The 18,150-nt window shown below is 43.7% G+C and overlaps 1 protein-coding gene across 3 annotated transcripts in view; it reads left to right on the forward strand.

The window, feature by feature from the left end:
* The window catches only part of Blnk (B cell linker), a 69,006-nt gene that overhangs the window by 34,949 nt on the left and 15,907 nt on the right, over positions 1 to 18,150 (forward strand). For all 3 annotated transcript variants that reach the window (XM_012951521.2, XM_045159511.1, XM_045159513.1), the window contains 6 exons: positions 2,438 to 2,601; positions 7,782 to 7,863; positions 9,007 to 9,078; positions 12,030 to 12,099; positions 14,139 to 14,166; positions 15,164 to 15,206. In XM_012951521.2, coding sequence (XP_012806975.2) covers positions 2,438 to 2,601; positions 7,782 to 7,863; positions 9,007 to 9,078; positions 12,030 to 12,099; positions 14,139 to 14,166; positions 15,164 to 15,206 — 459 coding nt within the window. The remainder of the gene's footprint in view (positions 1 to 2,437; positions 2,602 to 7,781; positions 7,864 to 9,006; positions 9,079 to 12,029; positions 12,100 to 14,138; positions 14,167 to 15,163; positions 15,207 to 18,150) is intronic.

Raw genomic sequence — 18,150 nt, forward strand, 5'->3', positions numbered from 1 at the left:
CTGCTGCCGTCCTCACTGTTGACAGCCACCTCCTTCTAGGGGACCAGGGGCTGCTTTTTGCTTTGTTCCACAATGTGCTGGAGACCTAAGTGCCAACCAGACCCTGGGCATTCAGCAGCAAGCAAGGCAACGCCTACGTTTCTTTGACAGTGTAGACTTTACAGATGTGGTACTTCTCCAGCTTGGTCTTGCAGAAGCAGGACACACCTCCACTTTACAGAGGAAGGGGACACTGGGAGGAGAGAGCTGGCTGGACCAAGGTTCTATAAGTGGCAGAATTGGGATGTGAGCGGGGCCCCCATTCCTCCAAGATAGTGTCTCCACCACCTGCTCATTTGGTAAATGACCTTGAACAACTCACTGCACTAATGCTGGGAGGGAAGATTAGGACCACTGTGGAGACCAGGTTGAGTGAGTGGTTCATCCGGAATGCAGGCTTCAAAGCCTGCCATCTATGTTTCGCCTCTTCTGATGGGCTAAAGTAGTACATTAAGAAATTTAGCCGGGCATGGTGGCGCACGCCTTTAATCCCAGCACTTGGGAGTCAGAGGTAGGAGGATCACCATGAGTTTGAGGCCACCCTGAGACTACATAGTGAATTCCAGGTCAGCCTGGGCTAGAGTGAGACCCTACCTCAAAAAACCAAAAAACTAAAAATAAAAATAAAATTAAAAAAAGAAATTTAAGTAAAGTTGGGCTGAAAAGATGGCTCAGCAGTTAAGGATGCTTGCCTGCAAAGCCCGATGGCCCAGGTTCAATTCCCCAGTACTCCTATAAAGCCAGATGCACAAAGTGGTGCATGTGTCTGGATTTGCAGTAGGAGGAGGCCCTGGTGTGTGCTACCCTCTGTGTGTGTGTGTGTTTGTGCCTCTTTCTCTCTCTCAAATTAATAAATGAATAAATTGTTTTAGAAATAAATTTAAATAAACTCCAAAGATTTCATCTTTGAAACTAGAACTGGTACAGCAAAACAGATGGGCACCCTAGTGTGTGGGCACAGAAAGAAGAAGCACAGCACCATGGCAGGCCAGGGCAGCGCAGGAGGAAGGTCTCAGGAGGAAGCAGCTCATCATGCATCAGCACAAGCAAAGCTCTGCTCACAGGCTCTCTAGGCGGGCTGTAGGTTCTCAGGCCCTTATCACTGGCACAGTGATGATAATGGCATTTGCTGGGCAGAATGCCACACCTACTGCTTTCACTGCGTCCTAATCCCTACAGTAACTCTCAGAGGTGGGTAGTGTGATGTTCAGTTTTAAAATGAGGAAGTGAGTCCCAGAGGAATTGAATAACTGACCCAAATGGATATAGCTAGTAATCAGCAGAGCCAATACATGCTGAAAAGGAAGGTTCTGGATAAAGGGGCATTGGATGGCTTTTCCATGAATTGAGGAAAGACATTTTGAGGGAAGGAACTCAATACACCTTGCAATAACTTTGAGATCCAGAGGAACTTTTAAAATCCATAACACAAGATCCCCACCAAGAGTTCAGACCTATTGGGTTGGGCCTGGGCCAGGGAACTTTTGAGGTTCCCTAAGTGATTCTGAAATTGCAACCCCATGTTCCCCATGCTGCTTGCACCCACTGTAACAGAGGATTGGGCTGTGAGCTGTCCTGAGCCTGTGAACTTCATTCCTGATACGATGGTTTTGAGAACACCCTTCTGGTACCTGTCATGCAGGTAAATGGACAGTTGAAACTGCTGGCCTAACATTTAACTTAGCTCATTTGTTTTTATTTATTTATTTTTAATTTTGTATTTATTTATTTGACAGAGAAAGAGGGAAGGAGGGAGAAAGAGAAAGAAAGAAAGAGAATGGGCACTCCAGGGCCTCCAGCCACTGCAAACCAACTCCAGACACGTGCACCCCCTTGTGCATATGGCTAATGTGGGTCCTGGGGAATTGAACCTGGATCCTTTGGCTTTTCAGGTGACTCCTTAACCACTAAGCCATCCCTCCAGCCCTATTTTTAAAATTTTTATTTATTTATTTATTTGACAGAGAAAGAATGAGAGGGAGAGAGAGAATGGGCACATCAGGGCCTCCAGCCACTGCAAATGAACTCCAGACACATGTGCTCCCTTGTGCATCTAGCAAACGTGGGTCCTGGGGAATTGAACCTGGGTCCTTTGGCTTTGCAGGCAAGTGCCTTAACCACTAAGCAATCCCTCCAGTCCCCTATCTTTATTTTTTGAAGCAAGGTCTCACTGTAGTCCAGGCTGACTATCCAGGCTGGGCTGAAGCTCATGGTGATCCTCTTGCCTTAGCCTTAAAGGTGTAAGCCACCACACCAGACATCACTTAGCTTTCTAAGAACTCCACATTGATCATTTGTAGCTGTGTAGATGCCAGTAGTTTTATACCTTGTAGATCTCCAGGTTTCTGCCAAAGCAATGACCCACAGCCTCTTTTGTGCTGTTTTGTGTTTGTTCAAGACAACAGATCGAGCCAGCGGCATTCTCCGCCGTTCAGCAAGACACTTCCCAGTAAGCCCAGCTGGCCTTCAGCAAAAGCAAGACTCACCTCCACTTTGCCAGTCCCCACCTCTCTGCAGAAGCCTCAAGTCCCCCCCAAACCCAGAGATCTCCTTGAAGATGAGGTAAAAGAAGCCTGCCTGAAGACTGCCCAGGACTCAGGGGGAAGCAGGGAGGTGGTCTGGACCATTGGTGGCCTTCCTTCTTCCAGACCCTCAAGGTTACACTGAAGGAATTGGCTTTCTCTGAAAATGGCACATGCATCCTTGTGTCAAACACCTAATTTTCCACAGAAGTGTGACTGATCTGTGCCCCTCCTCTTGTCCCCTCATTTCTCATCCCTTGGTTAGCTGTGAGTCTTTTTTCTCTTTTCCTAAAATATTCTGTCCCTATCTTAAGCCTCCTTTACTGCTCTGCTGTGACCCCAGCTGGCTTTCGTTCCTCCACCGCCTTTTCTTTCCGTACTCCACCTTCCTCTCCCCAGAGGCACAGTGGTATATGGGATGCGTGATTGAGACCCGCTAGTCTGTAACCCATAAGGGCATGGCCCCTTACTTCCCTTTGGCAGCTCCAAAGACCCTTTGGGATTTACCTCACCAATACCCCCCTCAGTCCACAACTGCCTTTTGTGAGTCTTAGTAGCCGTGGAATCTCTGTCATTTGGAAATGACCAGGTGAATTCATTCCAGCTGCTGTAGCAATGGCTGCTAGGGCCTAATGTGCCTTGGCTCCCAGAGGCACTTGCATTTTAATGTCAAAGGCAAACCAGCAAGCATGGCCATTAGGACAACTCTACAAGTTTAACAGTCAAGGAGTAAAGTAGCTCTAAAGACAATTCTTCCCCATCTCCAGGTAGAATCCCACCATGTCTTCTCTGGGAGTGCCTGATTCTGCACAGGTTGTGAAATGACTTTCATTTGCATTTTATATAATTTGTAGCCTGTCAGGAGAGGAAAAAGAGAAGCATGAAAAGCAAAATAGAGGCGCCATCTCTGATTCTTCTAGCTATGTGACTTTGGGAAAGCTAGCCAACCGCTCAGTCTGTCTTTTCTTCTGGTTATTTTGAGGAGTGTGTGTGTGTGTGTGTGTGTGTGTGTAGTTCTGGACACACAGAAGTATATATGTGTGTCTACATATTAAGGAATATATATGTGTGTGTGTACATATATATACACACACACATATAGTTCCTGACACACCGAAGGGGCTTAACACAGAGGCTGGATTCCTTTTAGCATATTCTACTCTTTACAAGTCTAGTGCCCTAGTTTCTCTTGAGGACTGAAGACCTGGAAGTGTCCTGTACTGGCCTCATAGCAGCCTGCTAGCTCAGCTGTGAATGTACCCTCAGCCCTTTTTCCATTTGTCACAGACTCACCACTCCTGCAATGCATGTACACACTCTTACCCTGCATAGGCCCCTCATTCCTGACCCCTACCTGCCTTTCTACACATTTTTGTTTATGAGCCCTGCTCTGGGGACGATAAAAGGCAGAAAGCCAGCAGAGAAAGTAGGGAGTGTAGTTTGTCCATCATCAGTCTGCCTGTCAGTCTGAAGGAGATGCTGTCCCTTTAAGGTGGGGATAGGGTGGCAAGGAGCAGCCAAGCTGCAGATTCAGAAGATAGAAAGGGGGACCCAGATGCAGGTGAGACTATCAGCATTTGGCAAGTACACACAAAAGTATGAATCCAGACACAGAATGCAAAGGAACACCACGGGTTCTGCCACACTGTACATTTCTGTAATTAGCTAACAGCAAGCTCAGCAAGCCAAGGCAGAATTCAGCTCACTGGCTTCATTAGTTGGGTGTGATAGCACATGATGTAATCCCAGCACTTGGGAGGCTGAGGCAGGAGAATCAAGTGCTTGAGCCAGCCTGGGCTACATAGTGGGATCTTGCTTATTTATTTTTAAAAAATACAGCTATAAGATTGGAGAGATGGCTTATCAGTTAAGGCACTTGCCTTAGGATGCATATTTGACTCCCAAGATCCCATGTAGGCCAGATGCACAAGATGACGCAAGCGCAAGGTCGCACATGTGCACAAGGTGGTACCTGTGTCTAGTTTGATTGTGGTGGCTGGAGGCTCTGGCATGCTAATTCTCTCTCTCTTTCTTTCTCTCTGCCTCACTCTCTCTTTCTCACATAAAAAAAAAACAGCTACAGTTCTTTTACTTGTTTATGAGATATTGAGGTTTATATGAAAATATCTTGACAGTGCCAACATGGTCTTTTTAAGGTATAAACTGTGATGGGTCTTGGTCATATACTTACTTTGTAGGCAACAATTTTAAAACATTGACTAGTAATATGGAAATAAGCACTGCTCATTCCCTCTCCTTGAGCAAATATAATTTGATGGGATTAGATCCAGTCTTTTTTCTATCACTGCTCTTTTCGAACAAAAAGTTTCAATTGCAGAAATAGCATTACTCTAAATAGATTGGATTCTAGACATGGTGGCTAAAACTGCTCCTGTTGAAGGTGAAGATGAGAAGTAGTAATATTATGGAGAGAGGACAGAAGTAAGCAAAAGGAGGGACGGATGTAAGGAACTGGAATGTGGGCGCTGAGGATGAATGCTTCAGTTACCTGGCTTCAAACACTGGGTCTGCCACTTTTGATTGTGAGACCATGTGCAGGTTACTTTTGTTCTCTATGCCTCAAATTCCTCATCTTGACACAGAGTTAGTGGTGGTGCCTACCCTGTTGCATTTGTTAGAAGGACTAAATGAGATAATGGTTTGGATTTTGCTTCTCCCAGTACCCTTATTGGCTAATCACCAAGGCAGATTAGCAAAGTCATTTTTAATATCTGGTTACTTCATTTGTATTCTATTAATATAAAATCACTCTCCAATTATTTGACAAGGTGCAATGTAAATTCAAAGCAGAAGTAATTGACTTTTAAAAATTAATACTAGTAAATCTGTGTATCAACATGCAATAAAATGATATTGGGGCTAAAGAGATGGCTTGGCAGTTAAAGGCACTTGTTTGCAAAACCTGACAGCCCATGTTTGATTTCCAGTACCCACATAAGCAAGATGTACAAAGTGAGGCATGCATCTGCAGTTTGTTTGCAGAGGTAATAGACTCTGGTACACCCATTCCTATTTCCCCTTTCTCTCCTTGCAAGTAAATGGTAAAATATGAGAAAATAAAAAGTAAATTGGACCTTATTCCACACCATATACAAAAATTAACTAAAAGTGGATCATAGATCAAAAGAATAGGAAGAAATCTTGATGGCCTTGGGGTAGAAATGCTTTTTTTTTTTAATATGTAGCACCAAAGCACAAATGAGAACAATAAACAATACATAAAGCAGACTTCAAAATGTAGGACTTTTGTGCTGCAAGTGACACCATCAAGAGAGTATTAGCCAGGACTCTAGGGGAAAAGATAGGAAGATTGAAAATTCAAGGCCAGCCTGAGCCACATAGTGAGACCTAGATTTGGAGGAAAAAAGTTGCAAATCACATATCTGACAAAGAACTTTTATCTAGGACATCTAAAGAGTTCTTAGGACTGGAGTGATGACTTAGGAGTTAAGATACTTGTCTGCAAAGTCAAAAGATCCAGGTTCAATTCCCCAGGACCCATGTAAGCCAGATGCACAAGGTGCCTGAGTTTGTTTGCAGTGGCTGAAGGCCCTGGCATGCCCATTCAATATCTGCTTCTTTCTCTTTCTCATTCTCTCTCAAATAAATAAAATAAATACTAAAAAAGAGTTATATAATAAGAAAGACATGAATAACCCAATTAAAAATGGAGGAGGAGCTGGGGAAATGGCTCAGTGGTTAAAGATGCCAGCTTCCAATGCCTAGAGGCTCAGGTTCAATTCCCCACTACCCACATAAAGCTGGACACACCAACGTGGTGCATGCATCTGGCATTCATATGCAGTGGCAAGAATCCTTGACACATCTATGCATAAGTACACATACATACTTGCAAGTAAATAAATGGAGGAGGGCCAGCTGTGGTAGAGCACACCTTTAATCCCAGCACTTGGGAGGCAGAAGTAGGAAGATTGCTGTGAGTTCAAGGCCACCCTGAAAATACAGAGTGAATTCCAGGTCAGTCTGGGCTATTGTGAGACCCTACCTTGAAAAACAAAACAAAAATCAGCCCCAGAAGGCCAAAGCCACAGTTAGGTGTCTAGCAGTAATGACAGCACTCTCAGTACCAACTTTACTGTTGCAGTCAGGTTTGCATTCTGGCAAAAATCATACCAGCAAAAGCAGCTTGTGGGAAAAAAAAAAGGTTTATTTTGATTTACAGACTCAAGGGGAAGCTCCATGATGGCAGGGCACAACAATGGCATGAGCAGAGGGTGGATATCACCTCCTCGCCAACATCAGGTGGACAATAGCAATAGGAGAGTGTGCCAAACACTGGCAAGGGGAAACTGGCTATAACACCCATAAGCCCACCCCCAACAACACATTCCCTCCAGGAGGCATTAATTCCCAAATGTCCATCAGCTGGGAACCTAGCATTCATAACACCTAAGTCTATGTGGGACACCTGAATCAAACCACCACACACTTTTAACAGCCAAAATGTGGAATCAACCTGAATTTCCACCAACTTATGAATAAATAAAAACAAAAACCCTGAGGACTCTGCTTCAGCCCTCCTCCACTCCCCCCCCCCCGCCCCACTTTCCTTTGTGCCTCTGCCCTGGCTTCCCTTTCTTAAATCTTCTTGTGCTCAGCCTTTAACTCTGGTCTCTGGGAGAGTGAAAACTTTATTGAGCCCCGACTTCCTCCAGTCACCTACATCAAAACAGACATGGAGAGATGGCTTAGGGGTTAAGGCGCTTGCCTGTGAAGCCTGAGGACTGAGGGATTTACTATTGTTAAACCAATAGTTTATGGTAATGTTGCTCGCTATTTTGGAAAGAAAAGAGAAGAAGATGGACACACCCATCAGTGGACAGTATATGTAAAACCATACAGAAATGAGAATATGTCAGCATATGTAAAGAAAATCCAGTTTAAATTACATGAAAGCTATGGCAATCCCCTTAAGAGTTGTTACTAAGCCTCCATATGAAATTACTGAAACAGATGTATATGGACTTTGGCATTCATGAAGGGGGATCCTGTAGCTAATGCCCCATATATATTGACAGATGACTAAATGCCAGGATGCACCCAGTTGTAACCTTTGCAGAGTGCAGCTCTATGGCAGGTCAATTGTATCCCATAAAAGCTTTGTCTTCAATCACTTCCTGCCCTACAGTTTACTACCAATGTCAGCATTCCCATTACTCACTTCTCGTTTTCTTCTAGGCGGACTATGTGGTCCCTGTAGAAGATAATGATGAAAACTATATCCATCCCACGGAAAGTGGTCCGCATCCAGTGGAGAAAGGTAAGCACTTATAGTTTCAAGTATCGTCAGACTTCTAGCAGTTTTCATACCCAGGCCATTTAGTACTAATCAATGAGGGTCTCAGAAGCAACAGTGTTCAGGACTGCTGATGTGTCAAACCCTTTGGTAGGGGAAGCAGAGAGCATCAGTGAGCAACTCATGTGTGGGTTTCAGTTCTTCCATGATTTAATTCTCTTGTCTGAAATTACAGACACACCTGGTTTATTATTTCCAGCTTCCTCACTTAGAATGGTTCTCTCATAAAGCCTAATATGGAATTGCAAGACACCACGCTGGCCTTTTAAATAGTGCACCAGGAGCAATTTCTGTAAGACTGGCAAAGGGAGTGAGAACAGGCTCTGCATCCTGGCTCTTTCCATTTACCATCTCAGACCATTCCATTTGCAAAGCCTCTATGAGAAAACAAACGATTGATCCTATTACCAACAAATTATCTCAAAAAGCCAGTGCCACATACCCTCATACCAGGCACAGAAACAGAACATTCTCTGATAGAGTCACTTTGGAGGACCTAGTTCCATGTAAGAGAAGTCTCTTCAGGTAACACTGCTCATTTAATGAACTCAGCCCAAGGGAACAATGCACAGTTTTCACTCCATGTTCACATAACTCTCTCCTGAACTCCCTAAATATCACTGACAACTTTTAAATTCCCCTGAATTCTCAAGTCACCTGCTGCCACAAAATAGCATACATCCCCCTCCCAACAAAATCCAAGAGAAATAGCCTGTAGCAGGAAAGGTGGGACTAGTAATTTGACCCCTCCATGCTTGGGTTTAATACACTTCTGATTAAAACAAAACAAAACAAAACAGAAAACCGCTTTCATCTCCTAGACTGCTGGTTTGAAAAAATATATCATATGCTGGTATTCAGTATTTTTTTTTTTTTTTGAGCTAGGGTCTCACTCTAGTTCAGGCTGACCTAGAATTCACTCTGTAGTCTCAGGGTGGCCCTTGAACTCATGATGATTCTCCTACCTCTGCCTCCCAAGTGCTGGGATTAAAGGCGTGCACCACCACGCCCAGCTAGTATTCATTTTAACAAAACTTCTACATGAGAAATTTGCATCAATGGAATACATCTGTAATCATGAAACATGTACATATTTGTGTGTTTAAGCGCCCATGGTGAATAGATCAACCAAGCCGAATGGCTCCTCAAAGCTGATGCCATCTCCAGGGACAGTTTCAGGTAAAGTATATGCATGGTTTGGTCTGGTTTGATATGGTTTTGAATTTGTTCCAAAAGCAATCCACAACTCAAATCAAACATGAAGAAATAGCCGCTATATTTACATTTCTTGATAAATGGGAATAGAAGACCAAGCCTCATCCTTGTCCACTATCTAGCAGCCACCATGTGGAGGGACCCTCAATAAATGAGTCCTAATTTTCATCTGCCTTCTGGGCTCTTGGGTGGCTTCTCCCCCATCTCCCCTCTTCAGACTGAGAAGTCTCCAGGCTTTAACCCTCAGCTCTTCTTTTAGGAATTAGGTGGTTAAAAGCTTGGGTTCTCAGCCACATAGTCCTAGTTTGGAATCCTGGTAGTCCCAGTTACCAACATGGAGAATGCACATTTAAAGTACCCAGAACACTTCCAGCATCTAGAGACAATGAGGTAGTTCATCACGAGACACTAAAACAACAGCAATAATGACACTTCCTAACATCCTTCATGAGTTAGAATTTTCATATCATAAGATTTAACCATCAAATGTATAAACTCAATGACTTTTGTAAATCATGGCATTTATAGTTATACATTATGTAACCATAACCACAGTCTAGATTTAGAAAATTTCCATGCCCACTCCAGCCTCCAAGATCCCTTATGCCCACTTTTATAGTCGGTGCTATTCCTACCCTAAGCTCCAGGCAACCACCACTTTCTGTTGCTATAGATCTACTTTTCTAGATACTTCCTATGGAGAGAATTACTCCATATGCCATTCTATACATATGATCCCTTCACTCAGTACGTTTTTAAATATCAAAACTTATTTTTTCCAGAATACTATTTTTATATTTTGATAATTCTGTAAAATGGCAAAGCTACCCTCTACCCTGGTATCTGACTACAGTGACTCTGAGTTTGACATGGAAAGTTGTGCCGTCCCCATTCCACAGAGAGGGTAATTGAGACACATGGTTGAGTTCCCCTAGCTGGCTTGATCATGGAGAAATAACCAGAACTCTGTTGTCAAATGCAAGATCAGAGGATAGGCACTGACACTGTGCTTCAGGGCCACATAGCAGAGCCAGGAGAGCCTCCCCGCTGCCCCCCTCCCCCCATATTGGCCAGGAGTTATTCATGAAGCAGGAAAGGAAAGAGGTTGTTAGCAGGCTGACTGGAGATGTGGTGGAAAGGGAAGCTTAGTAGAAAAGCCAGCCAATAAACAGGACTAGCAAAAGGTAATATACCCAAACCAAATGATTCCTTGGCATTTAACAAGAGGAGGAATTGCCTGGAAGGAAATTATGACTGAGAACTTTTTCCTACTTCCTGATATTTCAGGTAAGATTTATTTTTCTCTCTTTCCTAAATTGTCCCATCAAAATCTATAAGCAGCTAAGACTTTTTAGCAATGTTCATCTTCAGTACTCAATTTTATGTGCTACCTAGCTAACTGCTGTTAGACTCATACAACATACTCAGATGTCTTTTCAACTTATTGTTATGTAAATGTAAAAAATTCTAAATGTAATCTTTTTCTTAATTTTTAAAATTTATTTGAGAAAGAGAAGAGAGGGAAAGAATGGATGTACCAGGGCTTCCAGCCACTGCAAATGAACTCCCGATGCATGCTCCACCTTGGGCATCTGGCTTACATGGGTCCTGGGGAATCAAACCTTGGTCTTTTGGATTTGCAGGCCAGTGCCTTAACTGCTAAGCTATCTCTCCAGCCCTTAATTTTTTTTTAAACTGTATCTAGGTCAAGGAAGCTTTAAATAGAAGGTACACTGGGGGTGGCACTGCTGCACAGGGTGTGGGCAGAAGCTGCATAGCACAGTCAGACCATGCATTTGGGTTTGTATTTAAGGACATTAGCCTTCAGCAAGAACTGTGTGTAAAACACAAAAAACAAAAACCTACATAGAAAAAGAATAGAATGACTCTGAGCAGAAGCTGGAGGGTCAGTCTTCCTTTATGAGAGTCCATGAGAATAAATCTGGTCTCAGGTTCTCATATTAGGGCCTTTGTGCTTGTTTGTGTTTAGATAAGACGACAGGAGGACTCATATAGCTTCCCTGTGTGTCTCTCCTTCCAGACACACAGCTCCCTCAGGGTCACCAACACCTTCCAATACTGCACACAGGCCAGGTTCTCAGTCCTTTTTGATTATTGAGTATGAAGAATCTTATAAAGAGCTTCCTTGGTCTCACCAAGAGGAATACCCAAGTAGCAGTCCTTGCAAAAATCTATCACTTCCCTCACTTCCTCCCTCATGATTGTCTGATTCTGTCTTTAGTGTCAAGGGGAGGTTGAGTACGGGGGAGAAAGCACTTAGGTCCCTTCTGTAACTTCAGAAGATTAGATGTGGGAAATGGCCTACCACTTGCCCCAATTCGTCCATTTGTGTACTGGGCAAAAGTCCTGAGGACTTACAGTGAGCAAGTGGACATTCTTGAATATCAGATGGAGAGCTTATATGGCATTGAGGCAGGGGGATGAATGAGCTCAGGGGCAGTGCATCAGGAGAGGTGGCTCGAGGCATCCCTGCTGAGCATACCTATATAGTGTACACAGATCCCAGAGGGAGCTCTTGACTCCCTCCCAAAGGAAACTTCATAGGGCTATAGTGGACCTTCATAACCAAGGGCTCTGGACTTGCCCATGGACGTAAAGAGAAGGTTTGTTAGAAATGTTAGGGTGTTGTTTCTAACCTAGAGTCTAGTCCTGAGCTTATAAATTGGAATTTTAAACCTGTCATCTCTGTGCTCATTGGTTTGCCCCACAGCTTCAGTGCCATTAGGTATGTGAGCTTCACTAAAAGCAACACAAAATTGTGTGTGTGTGTGTGTGTGTGTGTGTTGTATTGTATTGTGTTGTGTCATGTCATGTGTGCCAGAAAAGTTAGCCTCACTGAGACCATCAGGCCTAGGTTCAGGACACGGGGACTGACCCATATGTGTGTTGTGCAGGTCGAAACAGCGGGGCCTGGGACTCCAAGTCACCTTCACCTGCTGCGCCATCCCCACTGCCAAGGGCCGGGTGAGTACTCATGGCCATGTGAGCTCTGGCTGTGTGCCATGGTGAATCCCTGCTGCCCTCCATTAGAAGTTCTTTATCTGCTCGGTCTCCTGCACAGTGAGCCAGGATAGCCCCCACTGAAATTACACATGAGAAGTCTTGTCTCCCATAGTGTTTCAGTTAAATCATTGTTTTGTAAGGCACCCCAGTTTCAGTGCCTGGATAGTTCTGAGCCTTTCTAGCTGCTCCTACCTTTAATCTCTACTCCTTGGCTTTACTGGCAGGTAAATCACCGGACCTACCATTTGCACAGCACTAGAGAGATTATCACAGCGACACAGTGGAGGCTGTGTTGTAAACTGTTCTTATGGAGATTAAAAGGGCTTTAGGAGGGCTGGAGAGATGGCTTAGCGGTTAAGCGCTCGCCTATGAAGCCTATGGACCTCGGTTCGAGGCTCGGTTCCCCAGGTCCCATGTTAGCCAGATGCACAAGGGGGCGCACGCGTCTGGAGTTCATTTGCAGTGGCTGGAAGCCCTGGCGCGCCCATTCTCTCTCTCCCCCTCTATCTGTCTTTCTCTCTGTGTCTGTTGCTCTCAAATAAATAAATAAAAAATGAACAAAAAATATTATTAAAATATTGAAAGGGCTTTAGGAGCTGAGCATGGTGGTGCACACCTTTAATCCCAGCACTGGAGAGACAGAAGTAGGAGGATCGCTGTGAGTTCGAGGCCACTCTGAGACTAGGTAGTGAATTTATTATTCTAGGTCAGCCTGGGCTAGAGTGAGACCCTATCTCGAAAAAACAAAAAAGGGGCTTTAGAGACTGCTGAGTATCATGATGTGTTGCTACAAATGGTAGGTTACTATAAAGCACACTTGCATAGATCTAGAGTTGGTCTGCATGGTTATAGTCTTAACTGTGCCTAAGCAGAAACCAAAGAAAGCCTTAATTTCAGAGAATTGTTAACCAAAAGTGCACATTTCTCTCATAGCTCAATTTTATCAACTTGAGCAAGTTATTTAGACTGTGGACTGTTTCCTCATCTCTGAAATATCTGTCTGATATCCATTTTAAAAGTCATTTAATTTTATTTTTATTTATAAGAGAGAGAGAAAGAGAAAACAGGTGTGCCAGGGCCTGTAGCCACTGCAAATGAACTCCAGATGCATGTGCATCTGGCTTATGTGAGTACTGAGGAATTGAACCTGGGTTCTTAGGCTTGGCAGGCAAGTGCCTTAACCACTAAGCCACCTCTCCAGCCCTTAAAATCCATTCAGATGACATAGATGATCTGTGAGGAGCTAGTTTCAGACACCATACAGACATTTGATAATTGTTAGTATTCTTCCTTTATACTTCAGCTTTCAGCCACAAATGAGAGGGATTGGGGAGGGAATGGATGGGAAGAGAGAAAAGAAAGAGGGCAGGAAAGAAAGAGGGAAGAGTAGGAGAGAGAGGGGAAATCATTCAAAATAAGCTCCAAGGAGAAGCATGAAGCCTTAGCAACACTAGGAATGTTAGTGTGTAGACACAGACCTTCAGGACCATAAATCACGGTGGTTTTTGAGCTGTTTTTTGGCCTTGAGTCTCTCTCAAGACGTGCATTAGAGAGTAGTGACGCAGAAGCAGGACAGAAGTCGGTGTGTGGGTACGGGCTGCAACCTTACCTGCTTGGCCACCCTCTCACCTATAGCAGAGGCTGCCCCCGGGGAGGGGAAGGGCTCTGATGTACCCTGGTCCCTAGTTCACACTGAGGAAACTAAAGCTCATGCTTACCTCACAGCACAGAGAAAGGGCCCAAGGTCACTAAATAGCAGTTGGATTCGAACAGAAATCACATCTGCTGACTCCTTGGCAACCAGGCTCTTGCTTATTAGTATTAACTTTCCCCACCTGTCTGACCCTGTCTGAAGCTGGGAGGACCACAGCAATCACCTTCTCTGCCCTCTAAGAGCAGTCTCCCTACCCTCCCTCTTCACGATTCTGCTTTAGATATCAGAGCAAGTTTTACTTCATCTTCCTTGTGTTTTAACACTGCAAATCTTCTTTTATTGCCAGGAAAAAAACAGCTGTACCGCTTAAGACAGTAAGTTGATTCTTCATTTAAAAGTGCTTTACATTTCCTACAATATTTATTAATTCTTGCTTGTCTAAAGTTGACTACACTTCCAGCTATGATGAACACAGTGGTCTTAGTGACTAAAGCTGCTGCCCAGTCCAGAGGGGGCTTCAGATCCTTTGGTAGCTGGGAAGATGCTGCTTGGAATGAGCTGGTCCTCTCTGGACCCTGTCAGCTTCCTTGAGTGTACACGGCAGCTCCAAGGAAGTGCCCGTCACATCTGCCTTCCCCACAGGAAGCCCCTCTGTGTACTCCCTGCCTTGCTGACCCCAGAGCAAATGACAGGCCATTGTGTATCCGGCGTACACAGATTCTGGTTGGACTTGGACCATCCTGTGGTGTAGGGCAGCCCAGCTGAACCTGAACCTACTCCAAAACTTGACAGTGACTTTCACTTAGGAAACACATAGAAGGTGGGGGCCATGAGGCCAAAGCCAGATGCCAGGTACCCACCAAACAAGCACTACTGTAGCCTGGCAGCTGCTGGGGATTATGGTAGTCATCAACTCTATTGACAGAGCAGTGATGTCCCCACACCTAGATCACACTGTTCCTCCCATAAAACACTTATGGGAGGAAACTTTTTGTTTTGTTCTTATGGTTGAAAGAGTAGCTGTGTTGGGCAAGAGAAATGGCTTAGCAGTTAAGGCACTTGCCTGCAAAGCCTAAGGACCCAGGTTCAATTCTCCAGGTCCCACATAAGCCAGATGCACACATGATGGTGCATACATCTGGAGTTCATTTGCACTGGCTAGAGACCCTGGCTCACCCATTCTCACTCTCTGTCCCTCTCTCTGTCTCTAATAAATAAATAAAACTCTTTTTTAAAAAAAAAGAAAGATTAGCTGTGCACGTAAGAAAATTTTGCCTGTGTGTTTACTTTAATAACATTGCTCTTGCTTTGTTTCCATGTTCTACTCTATTGAACATCTTTGCTTTTCTGTTGTATTTTTGCTTATTCCAGACTCCAGTTGTCTCTCCACAGAATGCATCAAATGTCTGTGAAGGTAAATTTAGTTTTGAAATTAAATATGTCCTCTAAAAAAGTAATTGTTGGCATGTATGTATAGTATGTATTATGTGGTATGTGTATGTATAGTGTATGCACATGTTTGTGTTGATGTATACAGACCTTCACATGCATGTGGAGGCCAGAGGAGAGGAGAGTGTCTTCCTTTACTGCTCCTCCATGATGCTTCTTTGAGGCAGAGTCTCTCACTGAACCCCAAGCTGCATTTTTTGGCCAGACTGGCTGACAAGCAAGCCCCAGTGATTCTCTGGTCTCTGCCCTACCCAACCCCTCCACAGGACTGCGATTACGGGAATGCTTGGTTGCACTGGCTTTTTATATGGGTGGTGGAAATCAAACTCAGGCCATTGCAGGCCCTCGTGTTTGTGTGGTGGTGCAGTCAGGTTTGCATTGCTGGTAGAAATCACCCAACCAAGAGCATCTTGTGGGGAAAAAAAAAAAAAAGAGGTTTATTTTGGCTTACAGGCTTGAGAGGGAAGCTCCATGATGGCAGGGAAAACAATGGCATGAGCAGAGGGTGGACATCACCCTCTGGCCAACATAGCCACAGGAGAGTGTGCCAAACACCGGCATGGGGAAACTGGCTATAACACCCATAAACCCGCCCCCAACAATACACTGCCTCCAGGAGGTGTTAATTCCCAAGTCTCCATCAGCTGGGAACGTAGCATTCATGACACCTAAGTTTACGGGAAACCCTTGAATCAAACCACTACACATGGCAAGTAGTCTTAATCACTCAGCCTTTTCCTCAGCCCCAAAAGTCTTTTTTAAATTAAGGATTTGTATATAAATGGAATTCCAAACTGCTTTCAATCTTTATAAGCCAATTATAAACATGAAATTGATGTAGCTAAATAAAGGAACCTTTCACTTTGCAGTAATGAGCCACAAAACTGGCTCTTAGCCTGGGCTTAGCCTGTGGAGTCTTGGAGGCTACAGCATGCGTACTTTCCACCTGCTTGTTTTAGGTGGCTATGTCCAGTCATGTCAGGAAATAGGGCTATGGCCCTACCAATTTACCGTCACTCACATAGCTTAGAAATAACAGCTTAGACAAAGTAATGATTTTTTCAAATCTTTTTATTTATATTTTTGTATAGCTGGGAAAATGGCTCAGCAGTTAGATGTGGTTGCTTGCATGAAAAATATCTTGTACTCATGATGTTAAACATTAAATTGCTTTTGACATGCAAGTAGTGTTTTTTTTTCCATGTGGGAATACTGATTACAAAAGATGACATATTGTTACAGAAGGAAATTATTTTTTAATTGAAAAGCTAACAAATTATCTAGTTTCATTTCCCTTCCTGCTCCCAAAACACAAACTGTGTAGAAAGTAAGTCTCTAGGCAACATATTCAAAGCTGAGATTAAAAATTAAAAACAAAAACCAGAGCCGGGCGTGGTGGTGCATACCTTTCATCCCAGCACTTGGGAGGCAGAGGTAGGAGGATCACCTTGAGTTCAAGACCCCCCTGAGAATACATAGTGAATTCCAGGTCAGCCTGGGCCAGAATGAGACCCTACCTTGGGGGAAAAAGAAGTCCCCAGGTCCACACAAGACAATTAGAAGCAGTGGTCTTGTTTGACTCAGAAGGTAGAGACATCCTACTAACCCCATTTGGAGCACTAACTTCAAGTCACCCTTCTCTAGTTTCCAACTCATGAGTGAAGACCTTATTTGGTTAATTCTATTACATAAAACTTTTTGTAAGTTGTTTAATTTATAATGCCAACTTTGAAAACCTCACTGAAGGGATCTGGACTACAAATCAGGCAGAAATCATTTTTAAAATCCTTTTCACAAGTTCTTTTGCTAAATTTTCCAAAGTTCAAATGTCTTCTTAGTATATCTTCAAATACTTCTTTTATTTTATTAACAAACCTCAAAATCTTACTTTTCTAAAATTCTTTTTTTAAATTTTTCGTTTACTTTTATTTATTTACTTAAGAGCAAGAGCGAGTGAGAGAAAGAGAGAGAATGGGCACGCCAGGGCTTTGAGCCACTGCAAACGAACTCCAGACATGTGCACCCACTTGTGCATCTGGCTAACGTGGGTTCTGGGGAATCGAGCCTTGAACCAGGGTCCTGAGGCTTCACAGGCAAGTGCTTAACCGCTAAGCCATCTCTCCAGCCCTCTAAAATTCTTTTTAAAAAAATATTTTTATTTATTTATTTGAGAGAGAGAAAGAGGGGGAGAGAGAGAATGGGCATGCCAGGGCCTCTAACCACTGCAAATGAACTCCAGGTGCATGTACCACTTTGTACCTCTGGTTTATGTGGGTCCTGGGGAATTGAACCTGGATCCTTTGGCTTTGCAGGCAAGCTCCTTAACCACGAAGCTGTCTCTCCAGCCCAAAACCTTACTTTTTGAATAACCACTCCACTTAAAAATTTTGTATTAAAAAAAAAAAACATGAGCTTGGGATAGAAAAAAGAAGGAAAGGACAAGAAAGAAGTTAATAAGTGTTTGCCTCACATGCACAAAGCCTCGGGTTCCATCCTTAGCACTGCATAAGCCCAGTGCAGTGATGCATGCCTATAATCCCAGTACTTGGGAGGTAGAGGCAGGAGGATCATTACATAGGGAGTTGGAGGCATGATCCCTGTGGGCTTCAACATATATTCCTTAAGTTCTACTTTATATCTGTTTTCTAACCCTTAAGAAAGCAAAGTAATGCCTGTGAGAATGGCATTATAGGGTGAGCCTTGAATTTGATTTTTCTAAGAGTAGAACATACATCTTGACACTGTACCTCTCATCAGTAATGAGTTACTTATACTCCATGTTATGACTAATAAAGACATATCAAGGTGGGTACCACCTGAAGGAAACCCACATAAAAAATAAAGTATGAGTTTTGGACCTGGAAGTCACTATGTAGTTCAGGCTGGCCTCAAACTCACAGCAACCTTCT

Source organism: Jaculus jaculus, chromosome 1 (assembly GCF_020740685.1).
Source record: "Jaculus jaculus isolate mJacJac1 chromosome 1, mJacJac1.mat.Y.cur, whole genome shotgun sequence".
NCBI lineage: Eukaryota > Metazoa > Chordata > Mammalia > Rodentia > Dipodidae > Jaculus > Jaculus jaculus.